Source organism: Paramisgurnus dabryanus, chromosome 7, assembly GCF_030506205.2.
Source record: "Paramisgurnus dabryanus chromosome 7, PD_genome_1.1, whole genome shotgun sequence".
In the NCBI taxonomy this organism is placed as follows: domain Eukaryota; kingdom Metazoa; phylum Chordata; class Actinopteri; order Cypriniformes; family Cobitidae; genus Paramisgurnus; species Paramisgurnus dabryanus.
Window position 1 is genome coordinate 18,346,292 of NC_133343.1, and position 25,619 is coordinate 18,371,910.

Genomic DNA, 25,619 nt, shown 5'->3' on the forward strand with positions numbered 1-25,619 from the left:
AATAAAAGTGGTTCCATCATGAAGGTACATGATATAATATATATGGTTTAAACTGATTCCATCTTGGCCTGTCTATAGGCTGTTTCATAACAGTAGTAAAGTCACAGTTGATTAAAGGCTTTATGCTCATGCAATTTCATTTTCAGGTGGATGAGACTAAATTAGAAGGGACACAGAGATGCAATTTAATCTGTATTATGGTGGTCCCATATCTCCGAGTTGCCTCTATTTACAATAAAAACAGGAATAAAAAGGGATTTGAGTTATTGAGGCAAAACAGAAATGCTGCTCTCTGCCTACGATTTATTTTTGTTTTATTTTGCGGGCATGTGAAAGGTGTGTGAGTTAATTTTATCAACAAAACTATGTGCAGCATTACTAACAACAAAAAGAAGATGACATTTAGTTCTAAAAAAAAAAAAGGTTTTTAATTTCGCTTACATATTTCCTGTATTTTCTGTTTGCAATAAATATGGATGGACATTAAAACTTTGGCAAAAGTCTTTTGCACAGTTATGTATGTCATTAACATGTATGATACAAACATAAAACTGATTGTGGGCCATATCAAACACCCGACGCAGCGCAGCGCAAATGTTTTTTTCTAGTTTCAGCCTGTCGCAGTTTTCATTTTCGCATCACGTTGATAAAATAGCTGATTTACCTGTAGCCTGGTAAGCAGATTTTTTTTTGCTTTTAAAAAGTACTAATATTGCATTTATTTAGTTTTTTTTAATGCTACCCCACAGATTTATTTATTATTATGACTTTGTACCTCTAGATATGATGAGATGAGAACCATTTTTACGTAATATTTTTAAAACACTCACAACGCTGTTCAAGTGCTGAAATGGCTCTCCACACATTTATTAATTCTTTATCTCCTGTTTGTTACAAATAAACTATTTTACTTATGCAAACCTTTTTTTGCATATTTGTAAATTGTTATAAAAAAACTTTTTGAAATTAAAGTGATCATGCATCATACTTTATCAGCAATTAAAATGCTGCTTGTTTTACTTCTTACTCCATTACTGAAATAACGGAAGAGAACCAATCCTGTTATTACAGAAATAACTATTTCAATAAATAAAACACAACAACAATTTTTTTTTATTAATCTTAAACTGGTGGTCTTCTTCTGCTTAAAGTTTCCGGCTAACAAACTCTGCCATCTAAATAGGGAATGGCGCATGGTGTGAGTGCAATTGGCTTTTAAAGGGAATCGGAGGAAATACTCCAGACGCATATACCATTTTTCCTGTTGTTACACTAGCAGAAGTGGATTTGGACTTGCCCTTAAATACACTTGCGCCTTCCACTTTAGACCATGCGCTTAGTTTGTTAAAATAGGGTCCTATATCTCTTATGTCAACACATATATATTACAATATGAAAAGATTATATTAATATGAGAATTTAAAAAATGAGTGTGGAAATCATGCATGTGTTTGTGTCTAAAGCCAAGTTTGTCCTCTCAGAGGAACAGATGGTACTGTTCTTTTATAAAGACACCCAACTAAGATAACCTACCTTTGAACCAGTGCAGTGCCAAACCGAATGAGAAACATTCACCACATAACAGTCCCATACATCAATCTAAAATATCAAATACAAACATTTTATCATCCACTTTAAAGAATCTGATAAATACAAAAAGGTTTTTAAAGGGGATTGAATAACAATGAATCAGCTTTTCCAAGGTCGAGATGTAGTGTGATGTTCAAATATGTACAAATTGATAAAAGCAATACTTCACCCATACAAGAAAATTCTCTCATAATTTACTCTCATGCCATTCCTGATGTATATGACTTATTTCTTCAGTCGAACACAAACAAATAATTTGAACACAAACAAATAATTTTATACAGTACATGTTGTCTTCTTACATTCGCCATGTTTGAACGTGTAGTTTAGATCTGTTTTTTTACATTTTATTTTAGTATAAGTACGCTCAAACTATTAATAATTTTCTCTCACAAACAAATTAATTTTATTTATTTATTTATTTATTTAAGATATGTTTAAGCTTACTTAAAATTTTGTGGCTATTAACACATGACATTATGTATCGCCTATGAACTTTTATACACAACCTTTGGTTCTGGATGCAGCCTGGGAACAAAGGCCGTTAGAAACTCAATTACACTGCATGTCAAACTTATGTGTCCTGTTTTTGTGAGCTTAAAATAGCACAGGATAAAACATTTATGATTAGAAGTTGCGACAGAGGAGGGTCTCCTATTGGTTAAATGCAGAAAATTTAGGCCGACGTCAGCAGTTCTACAGTATCTTGTGCCGTTCCTCTGTTTAATCCTTTCTTTCTTTTGTTTCATTTCAAAGTATTTAGCTTATATCTACTGGGAGACTTCAAAAGAAAATAGGGCTAGTGGGCCTATTTAAAATAAGGCTAGTGGGATTTTTTTTATTTTAGTTATGAATCAGGGCCGTTTCGACATTTATCTTTACCCTGCTTTTGTGCATATCACATTTACAGTTCTAAAGTAAACAACACAATCAGAGTAATTACAGTTATCATCATGAGGAAAATTAAACCATGGCTTAATTTTTGTAGTAACCATGATTTAAGCAGATTAATTGCCATTTGTTTTACCATAGTTTTACTAGAAATATAATTAAAAAACACAACGCTTTTCCGTTCTGAGCACTCCTTGAAAAACTTGTGTGAGGCAGCCAAAACCCAAGGCATTTGCCGCAAATAAACAGTGTGCATAACGCTCACTGCCCACAGAAAATCTTTCAAAAAGGCATCTGCCACTGCCATGAACGCGTTCTGTGTGATCAGCCCCTTATGGTGAGAACAGAGTAATTTGTGGTTACTTAATACAAATAAAATGATGTTTACTATAATTTAATCATGCTTTATTTTCTTAAGGGCAAATGATCACAAGTGCATTGTTTGGTAATTATTACATATCAATTATAATGACAAAATATGTGTTACGTACAGAGAAAAGTAGGTAGTGGTCTCAAACCACATACCATCTTTTGTCTAATGCTGGTGAAATATTTTGCTGTCCATTCTGTGTTAAACATGCAACATTCAGAGTTTATCTTTCAATTTGTTTGCAGTGCTTATTTTTTACAAATTTATTTAATTAAAGCAGCAGTCAAAATGTATTTGTGCTCTTTGGCACCTCCTCCAGCTGGTGGCGCTCTAGGCGACAGCCTACTTCGCCTAATGAATAATGGTGTCAGTTGTTTTTTATCTCATTTATTCTTAAATCATATTCATTTTTTCATCATTTACTCACCTTCATGTCATATGACATTTGTGACCCTGCCTCTGAAAACCCATCCGAATCTATTTTTGTGATTTACTGTTTTCTAAATTAAATCAGTCTACATAATATAAAGAACATTCTTTGAAAATTCAACCTTAATATGTTTAACATTGACTGAGTGAGGCCATGACAAATACTGGAGGCATATTAAAATGTATGGTTGAATTTAAACTTTGATGCTCTTAATCTCATAATTAGATTATGGTAATTTAGCCTGCTTTTCCCAGACCAGGTCACATTTTTCCATGGTAGTCTACACAAAATAACATTTTGACAGAATGTTTACACTGATTTTTCCAGTTACTGTGATGAGGAATGTCAAGCCTCAACAAAGAACATCTGTTGCTGTGTAGCTTTGTATGATAAATGCACGGAAATTGTTTGACAGCTGTTTTCACCATCCACTTTCATTGTACCAAACATGTCACTTCTGCTATAAATAACGCTTTAACATTTGTTTTATGGAGGAAATGAATCTCAAATGTAAAAGTTTGGAACCTGAGACATTTTTTATTTTTGGGTAAACTATTTCTTTAATCCATTTTCTGCTGTCACCCTTTGCTTTCCCTAAGGGTTTCAAGGTCTGTGAACAAATGGAAAAATGAAAAGCATTGTAAAGCACACTCTCTGCTAAGAATGTTGACACAAAAACATGTATACACTGTTTGGGGAAATCCTGAAATAAAACTGCATTAAACCAAAATGTATGTGCATATCAGTCACAGTATTTCATTGTCCCAATGGCTGTGAAATTGCCTTTATAGTTTTGCCATAGATGATACTAACCTGGGGAAACTGCATCACTGAGAAAGCAGTTGTTTCTTTGAGCACTTCTAAAGCAAGCTATAAAACCATCTTTTTAGTGATAAAAATAATGTTGAATGTAAAGGTGACATGGGTAACATACTTGCATACGTAATTAAAGAGACCTTCAAAATAATACAAATTGAAACCGATTCCATAGGACATTTGTGCAAGCAGCTTATTACAACCTACTGTAAAGTTAAATGCCCTCCAGCTTATAACGACCTATGGTTGCGTTTCAAGGTTGTTTGCTTTATGCATCAGATCAAAACGCATTTTCTTTAAAAGCATAAAATGGTTTTAGAAATGCATTTATGGTTTTAAAGATATTTCAGAGCACCTAAACCCACCCCTACCCTATACCCGATCACTTCTAAACCGTATAAAACACAACATGCAAGTCACAGTCACATGTATTTATTGCATGGTATAATAAACAAATTAATTGTTTGACCTTGGTACACTTGGAATATTTGTACTTTAAACAAAAGTTACTGTTTTGTATGTTTTATATTATATAATAAGTAAATAGGTTATGTTATTTACTCAAAATGCCTAAATAGGGCACGTTGTACATAACCCCCTGCAATTTTGTCCATTATAAAAGGGGAGATAAAAATTCCCATATTGAATACAAAACATACAATTGAGCATTTTTCTATTTTAACTTTTAATAATTTGACTGTTAATTCTGTGGCTTTGACAATTACGGCAGGCCTCTAATGGCATTTTATGTATGGCATAATGTTACTAGGTCCTCCTTCCGGGAGTGATCCCAAAACATTTATGGGACGTGTTTGTGCTCACACAGAAGCCTGCCAATTTAACAGAAATTTTCTGGGACCAAAGTGCTGTGTGAATGAGGTTATAGTGTGACAAGATTAGGCATCATGGTAATTTTTCCTTATATATTATATTCTCAGGCACCGTTTCTTGAGGATCAGTAAAATACTTTGAGATGCAGTGAGTCTTCAGGATGCACTTCAGGATTTAAGTAAACTCTTGCCGTGCCTCAGAGCGCTCGTCTGTATCGAAAATAAAATGAGTTTGGGTCATCATGGCTTTCCCAGCAGACAGAGCTCAGTGGTTTAAATACAGCACTTTCAAGCTAGTTTCTCATCTCTTTTTCTCTTCTCACAAACACGCTCAATAGTAACCAACATAAATTAATGTCACAAGTGTCATACAAACAAGGCTTAATTAATGAGTCTTCCTTTTGTGCAATTAATCAGTTACAACATTAATTCATCATAGAAATGAGGAGGGAGAGGCAGTTACTGATATGGTTGTCTCAGTGCCTGTACTGTCTGATACTTCACCCATAATCTGTGACCCACCATCCACTTTACCTAATACATTTCCATTATTGCATACATTATGTCGGAATACAGAATCATGTCTGTCAGGGTTGGACAGTTATGTGATAGTGGCTGCCATTACGATAATAGCGGAATGAATATTAGTTTTAATGTGTAATGGAAATGCAGCTTTTGTTACTCTGCAATTAATCTTTGTTTTCATGGAACATGTAACAGATGTTATTGTGAGAAATTAAAACAACACTGAAAGAATATGGGCCCTATCTTGCAGCCAGCGCAATTGACTTTGTCAGTGATGCATGTATCATTCGTATTTTGCACCAGCGCACAGCAGGTTTTTCCCTCCACAGACGCACGTCGGCAAACTAGGGAATGAACTTGCGCTCCCTGGGCGGTTCAGCGCAAAAAAGGAGGCGTGTTCCAGCGCAAACCATCCCTGGTGCTATTTTGCAGTTTCAAAAAACAATTGCGCCACTGACCTAAAAAAAAAGTTTAAAGTCAGTGGCGCGTTGCGCACACACTTTGCTTATCTAATCTACACAGATGCAACAGTTATTTTTGCAAATCATAAATTGTTACAATAAAAAATATTAACACATGAGATAAGGGGAATCATAGTGGTGAGCATTGTGGTGATAGTTTTTATTTATTGTGTGGCTGCGTTAAAAAATTCTCATGCAAATAACGATTAAAATATTTTCATAAGTTTGTTGTGTGGCTGTATTACCTTTATTTTATGTAAATAATAATTAAAATGTTTTCATAAGAAACCTTAATGTATATGAACTTGATTTGTAAGAGTACTTTGGGGTTGGACCTTGCTTGCGTTTCTTGGGTCCGATTTCAAAGCCCCAAAACCCTTTCAGCGGTAAGGGTGGACGCGGCGATGTCCTCTGCTGGCGTCAGGTCCTGAGGCAGATCCACCTCCCGTTACACGGCGTGCCCGATTTATGCTGGCAAGCTTGGGATTCCCCTGTCTCCTGACATCATTGTACTTGGCGCAATGATGGGGATGCCAGCTGATGAGACTGTGGCTATTTCCTCTCACGCCTGTTAAACCTACGCGGATTTGGGCGGGTTTCTCCTATCCCCATACAAAACATCTTCTCTGTCTTTGACTGCTCTAACAAGACCGGGTGTCTCCTCGGCTGTGAACCGCTCCTGGCGTGCGCCTGGTAAATCCGTCATAATAATAGCAACCCGCCATGGAACTTGCGCCCTTGCGTTTAAAGGGAATGTTGGATGACGTTCTGATTGGTTTATTTGACGTTACGCCCAAACCACACCTATGAATAATGAACCTCAGACCAACCCCTTATTGATTTGCGCCCGATGCAAGAGTTATTTCTCACGCCGGGAAAATAGCAACAGCGCCCAAGACCCACCCACAAACTCACTTGCGCTTTGCGCTTCGTACTTGCGTTTCAGATTGTTAAAATAGGACCCTGAGACTTACAAGTGATATTAATTATACGCATTCATACAATATTGTAGGCTATATCATTTATACAATTTTTACATAGAACTTAAAACAACAGAGTCTGTTAAAAGCAAAGAGAACATCAAAACCATATACCCTTAAAAAGTTAATAAAAGTCCTGGCGTGTTAAAAGTCCAACAGGAAACATGTCCACTGGTGTTTATACAATACTTACTGAAGACCCAAAGTCCATTAAACCATGGTTCCCAAATCTGGAATGGCAAATCCACACAGAGAAACTCAAATGGTGCAATGCTGCCTTCTTTATACTAGAGGAATAACATGACAGCCTGGTAGGATTCAGAGACACACACACATTAAATTATAAGAGAAATAAAATGGCTAATGGGGCATACATACCAAATGCGAGTTCAACGATTTGCGCAGGTAGATTACGTACAAAGTCAATGCAAAGACGCAATCAGCCCGTCCTTGCCGAGGGGCAACCTTCTGATCTCTCTGATGAAGCCAATATGGAAGTGAATTAAACTGCAATTCATCGACTGTCCGCTAGAGGCAGGCTCCAAAAGGGAGTCAATTCCCATAGACCACCATGTTAAAAATATCCAACTTTACAGTAGAAAATATGTTTACAGCCTGGTACAAAATATGTTTTTGGTCTGTATAGCTAATTTTGCCCTTTGTGACAACTGTGAGGGGGGTGAAATTATTTGTAACTCATCTGTTTAAATTATATTAAGCCTTAAACTCCTGCATAATTAAGGGTGTGGCCGCTTGAGTGACAGTTAAACAGCCACTGCTGTCACTAGAATTGAGCTAGGTGGGCGTGGTTTCGACAACCAGCCACCTCAGCTTCACCCATGTCCCGCCTCTTTACCCATTTTCGGTTTTCCGCGAATGATTCGCGGTGACGCGCGGCCAAGATGGGGATGGCAGGCAATGCCTACTTTAAGCTTCAAAAACGATCTTCACAAACCAATGAGTGACGTCACGGACACTATGTCCATATTTTTTTAAAGTCTATTGTCCTCGCATGGGGCGATGCGAATGACGTGAAATGGCTGGGCTTTTGCCATGAAAATATGCGCTATTCCAGCTTAAGTGAAAAATTAGCATGACACGAAGTTAAATCCCGCGAGTAATATAGAGCGAGTAAAGTGAAGCCCCGCGTTTGGTGTGTTCGTATCATAAGACAACATGTTAACTATTTCCCAACCATTGACGAGTTACCTCATCAATCAAGAGAAAACATTTGCATTAAAAACGTGTTCCTAATGGGTTTTTATGTTATCTGTAATACCGCGATTATCCACTAAATGGCGCACTTACCCAAAAAAAACCTGAAGCAAAAAAATGATTTAGTCATTTTAAACTCTGTGTATGTTTTGATAATCGTTCTGAATCTGATCTCTAACAACATTCCTTCACAAAAATGCAATTATAAAAGCTTTTTGCAACAAAAAAAGTATTTTTTAAAAAAATACCCACATTGTTGAGTTTATAAGCAGAGAAAAAATATAGATAGGATTAAAGTTTTTTTCCCATTTTGTTTGTTTGTTTGTTTATTCTTTGTTTGAAAGCAGAGGCTCTGTTCTTTTATTTGATATATTTGTATATTTATATATTTTAAGAAGAAAAAGGGCAACTTTTCCAAAAAAAGGCTGGCGGGGAATGAGTTAAAGGGTCATAAAGGTCTACTACACATTTTTTTTAGATGTTAAAGGAGTAGTCCACTTTAAAGATGGTGCCCATTGACTTACCATAGTATTTTTTTCCTATTATAAAAAGTCAATGGACCGCATCTTTAAAAGGGAATAGGGGATAGAGAATGAAAATACATTTGTACCTTGATATTATAGTTGAATAACGGTAGTCTAATCGCATTTACGAACATGGAAAAGTGCTAGACATTCTGAACATCTCTGTTTCATAGAAATTCATCCTATAGAAATGTCTGCAAGAAAATGGCCCAATCTGAACAACGGATACATGTTACGTAAAATGCATCTCACTCCCCCCGCACTCTCATTAAATTTCCTCCCCTTCAAAATAATTTGCATACTTTTGGCCTCTCGTCTCTAACGGGAAGTAAATTGCAGCAGTGTTCGCGAAGTTTAAGGTGAAATGTCGAGTCGCGTTCGGAGGTGGGCTCTTCTTTCATTATGGTCTGTCTGTGTTCTGTAGACGGCGAGGTTTACATTCTTTTGAGTAGCAGCAAAGGCATCCAATCAACATCAACTGCTTACATTTCATAATGAGGTTGCCAGTTAAGCCTGAAGCGACGCCAAATAGGTGCCAAACCAAGCGTTTAAAATCCCCCACCCTAATAAAGCTTTCTGAGAGAGGTTTTTAGGAAGCTTCTAAGGCATTACAGACCCAACCAAAATGTTGTTGTCTACATGTCACATCACAGAACACGAATAAATACCCCGTTCAGTCATTCTATGTCACCTTTACAGTGGACTACTCCTTTAACATGTTATAAATGTGTTAGTGCACTATTAAACCCCATATGATTAAAGTTGTTTAGCAAAAGTTGTGTCTTAGGTCCCCAGTGTGCCCCTAATAGACTTAGCAAGACCACTTTTGGAAAGTACAAGCGGCTTTTACCAGCTTGTGAACATGGTGACTAAGCAGCCGATATGAACCAGCATAATCATCTTAAACCAGCATGGAAATTCATACTTGTTCATTCAAAGGTACAACAACAAATTATCGGTGTGTTATAAATAATCTCTTATTCATTCTTTTCACAGGCAAATCACGATCGAGGAAGGCGAGCAGCGGGCCAAGGAACTAAGCGTGATGTTTATCGAGACCAGTGCTAAGACGGGCTACAACGTCAAACAGGTGACTAACCACACTGCCTCGTTCTTTGAGCAGAAAGAGCCAGAATAGCGCGTGGGTGTGAGAACTGCTCTGCATTCTTTCGGATTTATCATCTGAGATGCAGTTAAAAGCGTGATTCAAAAAGCGACGGGGTGGAAGAGATCAGCTGTGACGTGAAGCTAAACTCTGTTCTCTCTCTGTCTATGAGTCGGAAGAGAGTACAGCTCACTGTGTTTTTTGTGTGGACTGAACTGAGGATGTTAGCTTTGTCTGACTTGATTACTGACTATGCTAGTTGTTCAGTCAGCCTGTCTCGTCTGTGTTCGAACGATTAAGCTTTTCTTTTTTCTGACACCCTTGAGTGTCAAGTAATTAATCAAGTACAAAAAACATTCACAAAAGCTTTTGGAGAATTCTCTGACGTTCAGTGAGATTTTGGTGTTGGAGATGTCAACAGATTGAAGCTGCATTTCAAATGCCACTAAGTGTTTTCATATTTATTGTAACAACAAAGGGACACTTCACTTTTCGTATTACTCTACTCTTCTATGTTGACAGCATTACTTACAGGCTGTCAGAGCAAGTAAAATAAGTCTCTTTAGTAATGGGAAAATGTTAAATAGCATGTTTTTTAATGGGTGTGACCAAGACAAAAGTTTGTGTTTATAAAGAATTTGACTTTAACCCTACATAACCCTACCATGAGTTAATATATGACAAACAGCTCTTGCCATCCCATACTATTCTGCACCGTTCCATTAGCTGTGCCAGACGCTGTCTTCGTTCTTCTCAAAGCCCCATATTACTGTTTGACAGGAGCTCAGCACTGACAGTACTACAACATAAAGACACTAAAGCTCTGGAATATCTGACACCAGAGACTCCTTCAGTCTGTATCACGCTCTATTATTGGCACCAGACATGGAGCTTAGCTGTTCCTGCCTCCGTTACAAATTGAGATCATTTTCAAGCTTTAACATTGTTGGCTACAGTGTATATGTGGCTGACTGGAACAGGTGTTTCGGAGGATAGTGCATTTGAGATTACAATCAATACTGAAATTTTCTGTTTTATCTCTCTAATAGCAGCAACATTAGTTAAACTGATTACCATGCAGTGGTAATTGCAAAATGATGAGTCAGTTATTGATTGAAGAATTGCAAGGTTTAGGTTTCTTTCCAAGGTGAAACTAAACTCTTGTATAAAAACATAATTATTGCGATGATGATGATAGTTAAGTAGTAGTTAAAAATCTAATTTTAAACAGTAAAAAATATATATTGGTAAAAATGTGCACTCTATGCAACTGATGTGCAAAGTGCAATGATATATAATACAGCAAATGATAAACTGACAATAAGGGTTGTGAAGTAACAGGATTGCCTTATCATGATACAAAAAACTAGTAATTGTAATCAGTTACAGTTACGTTAAAAAAATGTATACTTTCAGGATAACAATGGTTTCAATTAAATCTTTCCCTGCTATTGATAAATTATATCCTAAATGAAGAGAAAAAGTTTCCCTGTCAATGATGAGTTTTTACGTCAATCCATATTGCGCTATTATCAACTAGGTGGTGGTCTTACCCAACTTATAAAACACTAAAGCCTCTACAGACTCAAAAACAGTAAAAACTCTCTGGGCTCTATCATACACCCGGTCGCAATGCAGCGCAATTGTCTTTTGCTAGTTTCAACCCGGCGCAATAATCATTTTCACGTTTAGCGCCACGTTTGTCAGGGCTGAAGAATGCAGGCAAATGGATCCCAGTGCGGATAACAGATAATTTATTTAAATGATAATGAATGTAAACAGACAATAGCACGTCTGGGCGCAAAGGCCACTCCGAGACAGACGGCTGGGGCGAGGAGCACACACAGACACTGGGGCGACGAACCACACACGTTCGGGCTCCGGCCAAACAAACGAACGGTGGGAGAGATTATGTTACAACAATAAGTATATAACCACAATGACACAACAGGGAAATCCGTAGACAGTCCGGCAAACCGGCACCCGTGGCAGACGAGGAGGAAAGATCCTGCGACGGGCAGAGAGAGAGAGACAGAGTGTTAGTGGTGCTGACGGGAGAGGCTGGACAGCTCCAGTGGTGAAGGACCCTCCTGCTGGACAGCGGCAATGCCGCAGAGAGCGTCCGCTGCTGCAGATAATAATAGCAGTCCTAAATAGCAGGCAGATAGAGCAGCAGTCCGAACAGATCGACAGATGACAAAAGTCCAGGGAGCCGTCAGAAAACACAGTCTCAGAGTAAATCCTGGGCAGCAAAAGCACAGATTAGCGTGGCCAAATAAACAAAACAATAAACTGGGCAAAACTGACAAACGAATGACAAGACAAGACTTCAAACTAGCAGAGCTAGTAACTAGTGAGTACATGGACAAGTACAGACGAGTACATCAACAAACGGACTTGCAAAGACACACTAGACACACAGGGATTAAATACACAGATCAGACGAGAGGATAACAAGCAACAGGTGAGGAAGACGAGAGGAGGCAATCACACTGAACAGGAACACCTGTGAGGGAAGCACACGTGAACCTGTAAAACACATACAAGCACAAGACAACCACAGTACCAACAAGACAAAACCATAAATATATTTATATATATAAATATATATATATGCATGAAAACAGAACACTAGACTTAAACAAGACATAAAAACAAAGACTGGAAAATGCAAGGGAGCGGGGAAAAATAACACACAATGACAAGAGAATACAAGGGAGCGGGGAAAAGTCACAAGACACGGGAAAAACGTGGTCTGATATGACAATACCAAAACCACGTTCTCCCACACAAAACATTGTACTGTCAGGACCCTGCCATACACAACTAGATATAATTACCAAACCAGATTATGGCAGAGTCCTCACAACGTTGTTTAAATAGCAAATGCAGTTGCACCCAATGTTGCGCCCATGGGCGTTCTGGTCTGAAAAAAGCATTGTTGGCACGGTGCTATTTTGAGGGAACTAAAATAGACTACGCCATTGACCAACAAAAACCTGGTCTAAAGTCTAAAGTCAATGGCACAATATTTTTTATGTTATTTAAAGAGCGCGTTAGTAATATGCGCCTAAACGGGATGACAACGCAGGTTTGCTTATCACATACATGAATGCGAAGCAGCACAAAAACGCTTTTAAATATGAAAGATTAAACGATTGAAATGTAAAAGATTACTATTGAGTCTCTTGGACATAAATGCGGACCGATTATGAGACGTTAGGAGGCATAAAGAGCTGCTTCACCTGCAGCTTGGAATTAAATAAATGCTTTGCTTTAAACATGCATCTATTTTTTTTAAAAATTTAAATGCCTACGAATTTATTGTATATGATGACTTTGTACCTGTGGATATGGTGAGATGAGAAACATTTTAAGTAATGCTTTTTAAAAATTGGCGCTGTCCGAGTGAGAACGCTTCGGCTCTCCGCACGTTTGTAAATTTTTATCTCTTGATTGTATTTTTAGAGTACAAACCTTTACTTGCATATTTGCAAATTATTTTATGAGATTTCAATGATTATGAAGGATATCAATACATTTACAGCAATTAAAAACCTGCTATTTGTACTTCTATGACTGAAAGAAAAAGGCTTTTAAAAGTTTTAATACAAAAAATGTAATTTTCAATAAAAATGAAAACAACTAATTTTCTTAACATTATTCTTAAAGTGGGGGTCTTCTTTCTCTGCTTAGTTTTTCAGTTTACAAAGTCTGTCATCTAAATAGGGATTAGACATAGCCCCAGCGCAACTGGCTTTTAAAGGGGATGAGAGATAAGACTAGCTCATTTGTTTATTGCACGTTACACCCAAAACACACCCATTACTCAGAAGGAGAATATGTATAACCTTTTTCGACCGTGCGCGACGAGCTGCACAAATCATTTTTCCCATCGTTAAATTAGCAAAAGCGGCATCAGACACGTCCATTTGGACTGTGCGCCGTGGTCACCACCATACCAACACCAAAAAACAACATATGCTGGTCTTGCTGGTATGCTGTGTTTTCCAGCAGGGTATATATTTAAAGAAGAACATTTTCAACTTAAAAAAAAAAACACTACATAAATTAGTGTGTTGGCATAATAACACTTATTTTCAAGCACTGCTTGACTGTACAGTTGTTCCTGTTTTTACCTCACGTGAGCCACCTGCTGGTGCATGCGCAAACAACACACAACTCCTCAGACACAAACTGAACCGCAGCTTGTTGAGATAATGCTCCCTTGTGGAGAACATTATGTTAGCTAAAATGTTGTGCTTGTTAGTGCTTTAAAATTCTGTGATTGAAATAATTGCAGTTGTACGTTTTTTTGTGGTTCTGAAAACTGTACAAATTAATAAAATGTCCCTTCACAGTATATTCTCGCAGAGATGTTAAAGAAGATGGCTATATAGGTACGGAGACTACCAACGCCCCAGGCCAAATAAAGAAAGATCATATCTTCAGTCAGCATTTTAAAATAAACTAATATGTAGATTGTGTAAACTTTGTGTTGACCTTTAAAGGCGCTCTAAGCGAATCGGTGTGTCATCACTTATTGTTGAGGAGATGTTTATTGTATGAAACAAAAAATGTTTTATGGCCTAAAATGTGTGAATTTGATTAGAGCACCTTTAAATGTGTGTATATATGTGTGACCTTGAAGGAATCAGATTACATTACTTTTATATTTTGGTGCTTGGATTAAGTTACTGAATACTTCTTTTAAGAAGTAATTTGTAACAGAATTCATTTGAAAAGTAACCCTTCTAAGTCTGCTGACAATAGGTTTCAATAGGAAAGTTCTGTGCATTCCTTTATTAATAGTCTTAAATTAGGAAACAAATGAAGTAGCTTTCCTCTATGCAGCAAGGTGTGTGTTCATCTATCTTAGTGTGTTTCACTAAATTTAAATGGATCCTGTTATTTCGCTTTTGTCCCAGCTACATTAAAACAGCTTCATGGCCCTCTCTGTCTTTTCTGTCAAAAACAATGGCCTTAAGGTAGTTACCAAAATGCACCTGTATTTCTTAGCCTCTATGCCTAATGGTCCACCGTTCCCTGCATCCCTGTGGCTCGTCCAATGTGATCGATGACGTGAAATGAGAGGGGTGGTGTTGGCTACATAAGCTAACCGTCCTGTTTGATATGATTCAGAGTGAATGTGGCTATATATTATTTCTGTGTAGCCTCATATAGCTTCTGGGAACAGGCCTTTATAGAGAGAGGCTATAATGGATGTGTGTGGTGGGCCATTAATTGCCCGGGTTGAAGTGGCCTAATAGCAATGCATTGCAGTGTTTCAGAAGGCAGAGAATTCGAAGTGATTTTTGCTATTTTTTATCATCTCAAATACACAGTACCCGCTTTAAAGGTCAGCAAGTGTTGTAGACTTTGACATTTATGACTGTGAAAAGAATCGGTTGCAAAAGATCTCTTTTCTATTAATATATATAGGAGGAGAGGTCTGCTTGAATATACCAGGGAAGATCCACTTTTGTCCTTTTCTTTGTTGCGCAGTCAGTGTGTGAATTATAAATTTTTATGACAGTTTTAGGTCAACTTCATTTTCTGTCTAGATCATTTTCAAAATGCAATCTGTCAAGGTTCCTCTAGCGCTATATTGTCATTAGTCACCACTGGCGGACCAAATTTACCAAATGTAACTTGTGACAGTTCAAGTTATATGCTCTGACTCAGTTATAACTTTTAATGGCACTTAAAATTTTGAAAACACTGTTAAAACATAAATAAATCTTACCTGTGTTCAATAATAATACACAGTATTGTAAAATTTTGAATGTGTCTTTCATAAGGAATCATAATTTCCGCCTTTAATTTCAAAATCATATTTTTGTGAATAAGAATACTGTATACCTATAACAACCTTCTTTATTGACCAGCAGCCATATCACCCTGTAGCCCAAGACAGCTTGCCCACTGAAGTTAAGCAGGGCTGAGCCTGGTCAGTACTTGGATGGGAGACCTCCTGGGAAAAACAGGTTGCTGCTGGTAGAGGTGTTAGTGAGACCAGCAGGGGGGGCTCACCCTGTGGTCTGTGTGGGTCCTAACACCCCAGTATAGTGATGGGGACACTATACTGTCAAAAAGCACTGTCTTTCGGATGAGACGTTAAACCGAGGTCCTGAGTCTCTGTGGTCATTAAAAATCCCAGGATGTCATTCGATAAAGAGTAGGGGTGTGCCCCGGCATCCTGGCCAAACTTGCCCATTGGCCTACTAAACATCCCCTCATATACTAATTGGCTATATCACTCGGTCTCCTCTCCACTAATAAGCTGGTGTGTGGTGGGCGTTCTGGCGCAAAATATGGCTGCCGTCGCATCATCCAGGTGGATACTGCACATTGGTGAAAAAGCACTATATAAATGTAACAAATTATTATTATAAACTCAATCAAAAGTCTCTAACCATCATCTTTGTTTTATATTGCAGCTGTTTCGACGCGTGGCGGCTGCCCTCCCAGGAATGGAGAGCATGCAGGAGCCTAGCAAAGAAGGCAGTATCCTTTCAGTGACCTTAAACATAAAACATTTTAACAATCCAGTACTAAAACTTTTAAATATCACATGTAAGTAGCCAAAAATTAAATACTTTAATGTTGGAGTTTACTTAAACATATTACCTGTTACATCTCCTATGTCATTGTGAACATATCAATAATGGTTTCAACATCTAAGGCAAAATCATCTTATAATTTAAAATTCACTTTTTTCATCTGGTCTTCTTCTTCTGCCATTGCATGTGGCAGCCCATAGAATCATACGAAAAGTTATGAAATGTTGCACAAAGGACAGTCTCAAATACCAAATTTGGAGCTTCCCTCTGAAACCCTTTACCAGCAGTTCAAATGTTTACTTATTTATGCTCATAACTTTCGACTTCTACAAAATACATTTTCCTCTGCACCCTATACCATTTTTATGCCATTTATGCCACGCAGTATGTGTAATACAAAATCAGCCAAATGTAAAAATTCCTTTGAATGTACACATAAAACAAGAGCACAGTAATTTTTTTTACCAGCATGGTCAATTTTAATTGAAATGTGTGTGGTGGTGGTAGGGGTATTATGTTGACAGACAGCATGAGGTCACAGCTCTATGCTCTATTACATGAGTTGTCCATCATTTCTCACATGTTCTGCCTTTGTCAGAGAACAGCTAATTGACATTTGCTAGGTGTCAAAGACTTGCAATAATTGCTCAATTATGGACTCCCCCTCTGTCCTATTTTATTTTCCTTTTGCTTTTTCCCCCTTTTGTTATGAGTAATGCATGTATGAGAAGATATTGCATGGTTTTTATATTCAGGTAAATTTGCTAGGTGTCAAAGACTTGCAATAATTGCTCAATTATGGACTGTCCCTCTGACCCTTTTTTATTTTCCTTTTGCTTTTTACCCCTTTTGTTATGAGTAATGCATGTATGAGAAGATATTGCATGGTTTTTATATTCAGGTCTCCCTCTCGAATGAAGTAAGTCAATGAAAACAAATGATTAAACGGTGCAAACATCATTTTCTTAAAACTCATATAAAAACTCTAAACATGAATATAAAATATGCACGCACTTATTGCATTTACTTAAGCAAAATTAAGATAATAAGACGTGATTTCAGAGAACTATCTTTAAAATCTTGAATTTTGTTTTAAAGTTCTATAATTTTGTTAAATGTATTCTTAAAACAAGGGAATGGAGCAGCTTGCCAATGTAGGTTAAATAATTAAAGATATAGTTTCTTAAAACATGTTAATGTATTATGCAATTTTCTCAAGTAAATGTATTTTGTTTTCATGATACTGCTGTACACTGTCAGAAATAAAGGTAGAAACTGTACCTTTTTCAGTCACTGGGGCTGTACCCTAAGTTTCAGTTTGGTACTTTTACAGCAATACAAAACAGAATACAATTTTGGGTAGATTACAGTACCTTGTTACCTACATTGTTAAAAAAAAAGTCAAAATATGTACCCTAGCCGTCAGTGGGGCAGCACTCTTTAAAAAGGTAATTATATGGATCATTAGGTACAGACATGTAAACATTTAGTACCAATATGTACCTTTGAGATACTAATATGTATTTTTGAGGTACTAATAAGCTCTCTTTGGTCCCAGTATGTACCTCTGAGGTACTAAAATGAAATCCTTTGGTGCAAAGCTGTACTTTTTGAAAGGGTACAGCCCCAGTGACAGAAAAGGTTTTGTTTTGTACCTTTATTTCTGACAGTGTATTTTCTGGAAAATGAAACAAAAATGCAGAACACTTTTTTTCAAGTCCAACCAAAGTAATGAACTCTCTTTCTCTTACCCAATGGCAAATATTATTTCCTTGCTTTAAATTCATGCCTAAACAGGGGAAACTAAAAGATAAATATTGTGAAATCATATCGTCTTATATGATTTTTAAGTATTGTTTTAAAAATGGTTATGAATAAAGACAACACTTAAGTTTGAGCTAAAATTAATGAAAGCTTATAAAGCTGATTCTAGGCAAAATGACAGCAGATATTATAGATTTAAACCACTATGAATGGTTTTTGTGAGCTTGCCATTAATATGCCTCTATCAGTCAGAGAAATCCTATTCAAATGTGATGTGTACATTAGCACAAGAGATACAAATAGATAAAATAATAAATAAATAAATACCTAGCATCTTCTGACATTACAAATAAAAAGATGCAGAATTCATTGTAAAGCAGGCAGCTGAAAGTGCACTATGGGTCTCTGTTGCTTAGTTGTGTTTACAGTCTGAATGTTTTACAATAATAACCTTGTCTCATAAGATTATTTTCAAATCTTCAGACACCCTGATTATTTTATAATCGTATTTCTTTTGATATAAAAATTAAATATCATTCACAAAAGTGTGGTTTTGGTGGTCAATAGTGCTACTCTTTCATGCCATTTTCACCATCAAATGCTGGTTTTGCCTCACTCGATGAAGTTGGCTGATTTATTTTCCTCTCATTATGGTTTCCATCATGTTCAGTCACTTGTTATTAGCCTCAGTGGAAAGTTTATTGCTATGGTAACAAGACATCTTATTTCATGAATATGTTAGCAGCAGAATAGACTATTTAAAATGATTATTTAAGTCATTTTGTGTGCATTTCATAAGAATACTTTAAATACAGCTGTTACAAAAAGTAGAAGTGTAAGAGAATGTTTGGGCAAATCTGATTTTACATAATCATAAGTACGTGGATAGGGCTAATATAACCAATTATGTGAAATTAAAGGTGCACCTGTTGAAGGGACAAATAATGGTATGCAGATAACATTTACCAAACCTCACCCACTCTATTTCGCTCACACACACACACACACATGCATACACAAAACTCCATCACATTTGTTCATGAATGAAAACATGAGCACATTACACTTCTGACAGTCGGTCACAGGAGCAGCTGGTATGACTGCAGATACATTAAAACAAGCCCAACTAAGCCCACACATCACTCAGGGATACCAGCAATTCACATACATTTGCATAATACTTTCATTCTGGAATAAATTTAGACTGGATTGCCACAAAGAATTTTCAAACGACTTTGCATTTTTAATGTTTACCACTAGAGGGGGAAGTTTACTTCCCAATTCCAAAGCTATTTATTTGCATAAATTATGCCTGTCTGCTAAGAAAGGGGAGACTTTTTTTGCAAAACTTTTTTTGTTTAACACATGCTGCGCTACATCTTTTAGTGCTTTGGTAAATGCATACATACCTTTGTTAAATGCAATTAATGTTTTGAGTATATTGTATATTACATATAATGAAAGCTAAGCTTTACATCAATTCTTTGATGCTTATGGAAAGAGATTTGTCTTCCTTAACAGTGTTTTCCAGTGATTGACATTAAATTGGACAAACCACAGGAGCCTCCGACTAGTGAGGCCGGGTGTTCCTGTTAATAGCTCACATCTGATTTCACATCTCATTTACACCACATGCTTATTGTGTTGCTTCCTCTTTGTTAGCTTCCAGTTGTGTTTTCAGATTGGATATTCGGCCTTCCCATCTGACTTTTGGTAACTGGTTGGAGTCAGTGTTACATCAATTTTAACTGTAAAATAGTGTACTTTATTAACAAAAATTGCCAAAAATCTTAAAAATTCGAAAAGCGAAGGGCAAAAATCAACAAAATGTCGACTATGTCCAACATGTATACTTTTTGAAAATGTAGAGTAGATTTTTTTTCCTTTGTTTTGTATTTTTGTATACAAGAAAAAGCACTAAAAAAGATGCAGACAAGAAAGTATCATTTTGCCATAACAAGCAGGATTAGAGTTTAAAGAGTTCAGAAAAAAGATGGCAATTTAAACAGAACATAACAAATACAAAAGATTGCATGCTAGCCGTATTAGCACCTCGGTCCTGCTGTCTAATGTGCACAAAAATATGTTTATTTTACATGTTAATCAATGCACTTCATCAAAACTAGTTATTTGAGAATTTTTCCTTTTGTTGATATGAACATTGAACTGAATTTATTTATTTTTTTGTTTTGTGCAAATTTGTGCAAAAATCTTATCAACTGTGTGATTTTCAGATCCCCAGAATCTTTGCCACATTCCGGTGTGAATCTTTTTGTACACTGTCCCTCATGTTTTCCATTGGCACAGTTAAATGAATGTTTGCTGCATATATTTTTTCTTGATGATTTCCTATGTGTAATGAAATCCGTTTGCGTAATCTTGGCTTCCTATGAACTTAGTCTAAAAATAGGAAAGGCTCCGCCCCCTTCTGCAGAATTTATCTTTAACCTGACAGGTTCTTTGTTAGGTGTGGAATACTAGGCAAAATGTCCTGAGCCCCTCGGTCTATGATGGAGCCCCTAAAAAAAACGAGCATTTAGTAAATTCCAGGTAGTTTAAGGACTTGGCAGAGAAGCAAATCATGCACATCTTAACTAAGTCACTGATATTAAACTTATTGAAAGAATAAGTTTGCACGTTAGCCATTTCCACAGCGATTCACTGAACATAGTCAAATGTAAATATATATCAGCTCTTTGTTTTTAAACTGGCTGTAATATTTACCTTAAAACGAGTGATGGGACTTTCCACCAAATAACTATTGTTCACTTTTCAGAATTAGCATTATAAAGCATTAGTGTTTCATAGTCTTGTATAGGGAACCACTCATGTGGACAGCTGCTTTTTGAGTCAGTAAACTGTAGTGACCAGGGGGGACACATGTTGTGAAGTATCAGTTTATTTCAATTGTATTTCATGTGAATCTTTAATGCACTTTTTTTGAGAAAGATGTAAATGTTTCAATTGCTGTAAAATCACTGTCTTTAAAACACTTAAGGGTTAAAGCTGTAGCGTTCATCTCTCTGTGAAACTCTCCCGGGGGTTATAGATAAGCTATTTGTAAAGTAGCTTTACATTATGGCAGGTACAAGTCAAGACTTGCTATTTGTGTCTGAGAGAAATTACCCCACCTACTGTAGGATTTACCAATATGAGGCAAGTACAAGTGTAAATTGCATAATCACATGACATAAACACATATGTATTTACACATTATGAATGATGTCTGTGCTGGGATATTGTACGACAGAAAGATGATCATATTCTGTAGTGCTTGTTTTTTATTTCAATCCAACAGCATTTTATTAAAATTGAATATAAGTCATTTATTTACCATCATCCAGCAAAGTAAAACCATTTGTTTTATATGCTTGTGCTGCTTTTACGGAAATCCCTTTGAACCCTTCATGTGGAAATATGTGAGATGGTGCAGAAAATGTACTGTATAGCTGGACACTCCATGCAAAACAAAAGGAAACCTGATTTATCTGTGCTATTCACTGTTCAGAAGTCAAATGTAACTTTAAAAGATCACTAATGGCTATGATATTATGTTAACTGGATGGGGTATTTATTGGTTATGACTTTGACTTTTTGTTTACATTTTCCTTTTACTTAATACTTTGTTTTATAAATTTGCTACTAACCTGAAGTAATCTTATTTGGATTGATTAAGGTGCAGATAAGCCTCATGTACTGTATGGAATCATATCATCAGTGTACCTGTAATACCGGTAGTCATTGTGATATTGAGAAAGCACTACATAAGCCTTGGGCGAATGTCTGTGTGTGAGTTAAATCATGCTTTTGAAAGTGCAACCATTCCCAGTATATATGTTTTAGTTAAGTGGAGCCGACCTGATTGATTCAGAGCGAGCTTTACAATTCACACTGTATAGAAATCTAGCATGTTGGTCCAAATCAGTAAAATCAATAAAAGTGTCTTATTACCAAAAAAAGTGAATGTTGACTCGTTATTGTCAGTTTTTGGGGGTTTCAGGTTGTATTGTAAGACAGTGGTTCTCAAACTGGGGGCCGCGAGATGGTGCCAGGGGGGCCCCAGTTTTATGAAATTTTATAAAATACATCAATTTATCATGAATTCTGTGTAATTAAACAATAATAATAATAATAAGGCTACTAAACAACAGCACTATTTTGTACAATTTAATATGTTTTGTTTAATTAAAATGCTACGTTTTAGAATACATTTGTCATACATTTTCTTTGGGGGGCCGTAAAGGAAATCACCGTACACAAGGGGGGCCTCATGTTGAAAAAGTTTGAGAACCACTGTTATAGAAATAAACAAGAACACTTAGTTATAGAAATGAATTTCCCATCATTCCCCGCAGCACGCTGAATACGCTCCACCTAGCGTATCAGCATGCCTATTTAACCTGGGACTCACACACATAGTTGCGAAGTCTTGTTTGCCCCGTGCTGCATTTCTGAACGTTTTTCTTATGTATACCCGTGTTTGCTTTATTGTTATGATCTTGGACTAAATTAATGTTTATGATTGTCATCTGCCTGCCCCGACCTTAGATTGTGACTACGTTTATGATTGTTATCTGCCTGCCCCGATTCTGGACTGGAATAACTTTTATGAACAATATCTGCCTGCCTCGACCCCGGTCTGTGTTTACATTTATGTTACACTGCCTTGCTCTGCTTAATACATGTTTGTTGTGTGTTTCATTCAATAAAGGGTTGCAAATGGATCCTAATCTGTCTGCTGTGTCACACCGACAGTGTGATCAGGACCCAACGCAACTGTGATAAACAACAGCTCTAATGCACTAAGGAATGGATTCAACTGTTCAAAGTGTCCTGTGTTTTCTGGCACTGAGACAATCTTAGTTGCAACTAATCGTTGGCAGAATAAAAGTTTTTGTTTACATAATATATGTGATTGTACTGTGTATATTTATATATATATATATATATATATATATATATATATATATATATATATATATATATATATATATATATATATATATATATATATATATATATGAAAATACACACAAACATGTATAATTTAAGGAAAACATTTATTTATAAGCAAAATATTTATTTAATACATATTTATATATTATAAAAATTCTATATAAATATAAAAATGTTACATATAATATATGTAAGCAAAAACTTTTATTCTGCAAACAACATCATAAAAAGGCAGGCCTAAATGTTACTCACTTTTTTCGTTACAGGTTTTAATGCTGTGATTGATGAGTGTGAATATCTAAGAGCCCAGAATATCTGGGAACTTCGCTGCATTTTAAAACATCCCAGAGAGAAGAGTTTGATCAAATGGCAAGCGTACATTCTTGCTAATTCTAGGCAAAGGGTAACTTCCGTTAAACTAGTTAAACCATTAAAGAGTAGTTTATTTCTGATAACAAGCAAAATAGACAACAAGAAGATTACCTTAGTTCATATTTCATAGCTAAAGCGTATAAAAAAGACACTACGCTTGCTGTGTACGTGTACTACAATGTATTAACTGTTAACTACAAACCGGCTTCCAAACCTCCCTTAATTGTGCTTCATGATGGCTGTCACCCCTGCCTTTAGGAAATCAAAACATTTGTTATTTTTGATGAGGTATTTGTTAAAGAAATTGGAAGTTCCAACCAGACGCATAACCACCGGTTTCCTATGAAACCGTCTATAAATCTTGCATAAAGACATTATTAAGAAACTTGAAGTTTGTTTTTATTGTTATGCTGATGACACAACTACCCACCAGTTTTCTAAGCTAATAGTAATATGCGTCCTCTGTACTTGTGTTCTTGAGAATTGGAATTGAACTTCGACGGTTATAAGGAAGGGAGAGAACACAAGGACAAAGATGGCTGCAGAATGCATATTGAGAAACTTGTTCAGTTTTGGATACGAGAGGCTAATACATGCATTTATTATTTCACAAACAGATTACTGCAATTCTTTGTTGGGTGGGTCTAGCGTATTTGTATGCTACAATTAATTTGCAATCTATTGCATTGTGTTGCAAAATTATGGCCTTTTATTATTTAATAAGAATATTTATCAATAATTAAACTTTAGAATAATGTCCCCAGACAATCAGTTTAAGTCTAAAGGCTTATCTCTTCAACCGAACATTAACCTACCATAAATGTATGACCTAAACATGTTTACGCCACAATTACCTTTTACAAACAGTATTCATCCTCTTAATAGTTACAGCAGTGCTTTGTGAACATGACAGTGGAGAACTGGCACTTCTGGTCAAGTCTGGTTTTTCTCCACTTACAGTAAACGCCTTTGGAGTTTTGTTTTCTTGCCACTTGTCACTGGGTGACTGCTCATATTAGGCTTAGTTAGTCTTAGAATGTAATACTTGTTAATATTAGTCTGACTTCTTAATGCTTACACTTAATGCTAATGTATTTATGTATGCATATCTTCTCAAGAATTCATAGTCACATATGTCTGAGGTAACAAGTAACTTTACCAGTGGACTTGTCAAAGCATGTGGAAGCTTAATTTACTGGAAGTTTCCTAACAAGTTCACATGGGTGTTTACGAAACGTCTCGGTTACGGATGTAACCCTCGTTCCCTGAAGGAGGGAACGGAGACGTCACGTCGTGACCGACGAATTGGGAACTCGCTTAGAGAGACCAATCTGCTTCGAATACTACTAAAACGCCAATGAACTTGGCATTGAGATATTTGCATAATGCTGGCGCCGCCCCGCCAGGTGCGTATATAAGCAGCAGGTGCAAAATAGGGAAATTAGCTTCTTATTCGCTGAGAAAGCCGGAAAGTGTGACCGGCCGTAACAGCAGGTGGCAGCACCTGTGGCGACGGGACGTGACGTCTCCGTTCCCTCCTTCAGGGAACGAGGGTTACATCCGTAACCGAGACGTTCCCTTTCAGTCGGTCACTACGACGTCACGTCGTGACCGACGAATTGGGAATCCCTACCAAAACGCCACTAGGGGCTGACCTCTTCCAGTGTCTGCGTAAAGCCCTCCGGTTCCACTTAAGGATAAGGAGAATTAGGTTTTAAGGCAGAAGGCCGGGCACTAGATGTTCCTTTAACCCCACAGAAGTGCCAGCGACTGGGAAGCGCCCTACCTGAGCGGGATAGGAACGCTGCGGAAGCCACCACCCGTCTTAAGGGTTAATGGTGGGCGAAAGTCAACCGTAGTTGAGGTAAAATGACAGCCGTGGCTGTGTAAGCAAAGCAGTGCTCTGCTAAGGGAAACGTGGGCTAGTAGGATTAACCCCACGGAAAAATACTCACAAAGGAACCCGGTGGGACACAATGTGGAGCCCGAGCCAACACGTAGGTTCGCGAGGATGCAGCTAGTGAAGGCTGACAGCCAATGCTCCGCAACAAAGGCTGCCAAGGCAGCGGAGGAAGAACAATTCAAACCATTACGCATTTTTGTTCTGAAGGCCTTCCATACTGACACAGTTATGAAGCATCAGATGGAGGCTGCAAGCCGACCTGTGAGACTGCTCTCCGTGCTCCCCCTGGTGAGGAAAGAACACGAGAGGATACAGGCTCGATAC

At 37.0% G+C, this 25,619-nt stretch overlaps 1 protein-coding gene and 1 pseudogene across 2 annotated transcripts in view; both read left to right on the forward strand.

The window, feature by feature from the left end:
• Positions 1-22,030, forward strand: part of rab6ba (RAB6B, member RAS oncogene family a) — a 113,760-nt gene extending 91,730 nt beyond the window's left edge. Inside the window, exons 6-8 of one of the 2 annotated variants that reach the window (XM_065240890.2) lie at positions 9,629-9,722; positions 16,178-16,244; positions 19,596-22,030. In XM_065240890.2, coding sequence (XP_065096962.1) covers positions 9,629-9,722; positions 16,178-16,244; positions 19,596-19,660 — 226 coding nt within the window. In that variant the 3' untranslated portion in view covers positions 19,661-22,030. The remainder of the gene's footprint in view (positions 1-9,628; positions 9,723-16,177; positions 16,245-19,595) is intronic. The other variant, XM_065240901.2, reaches the window with a different exon arrangement.
• LOC135719098 (5S ribosomal RNA) lies at positions 15,621-15,737 on the forward strand (annotated as a pseudogene).
• Positions 22,031-25,619: the final 3,589 nt, after the last annotated feature.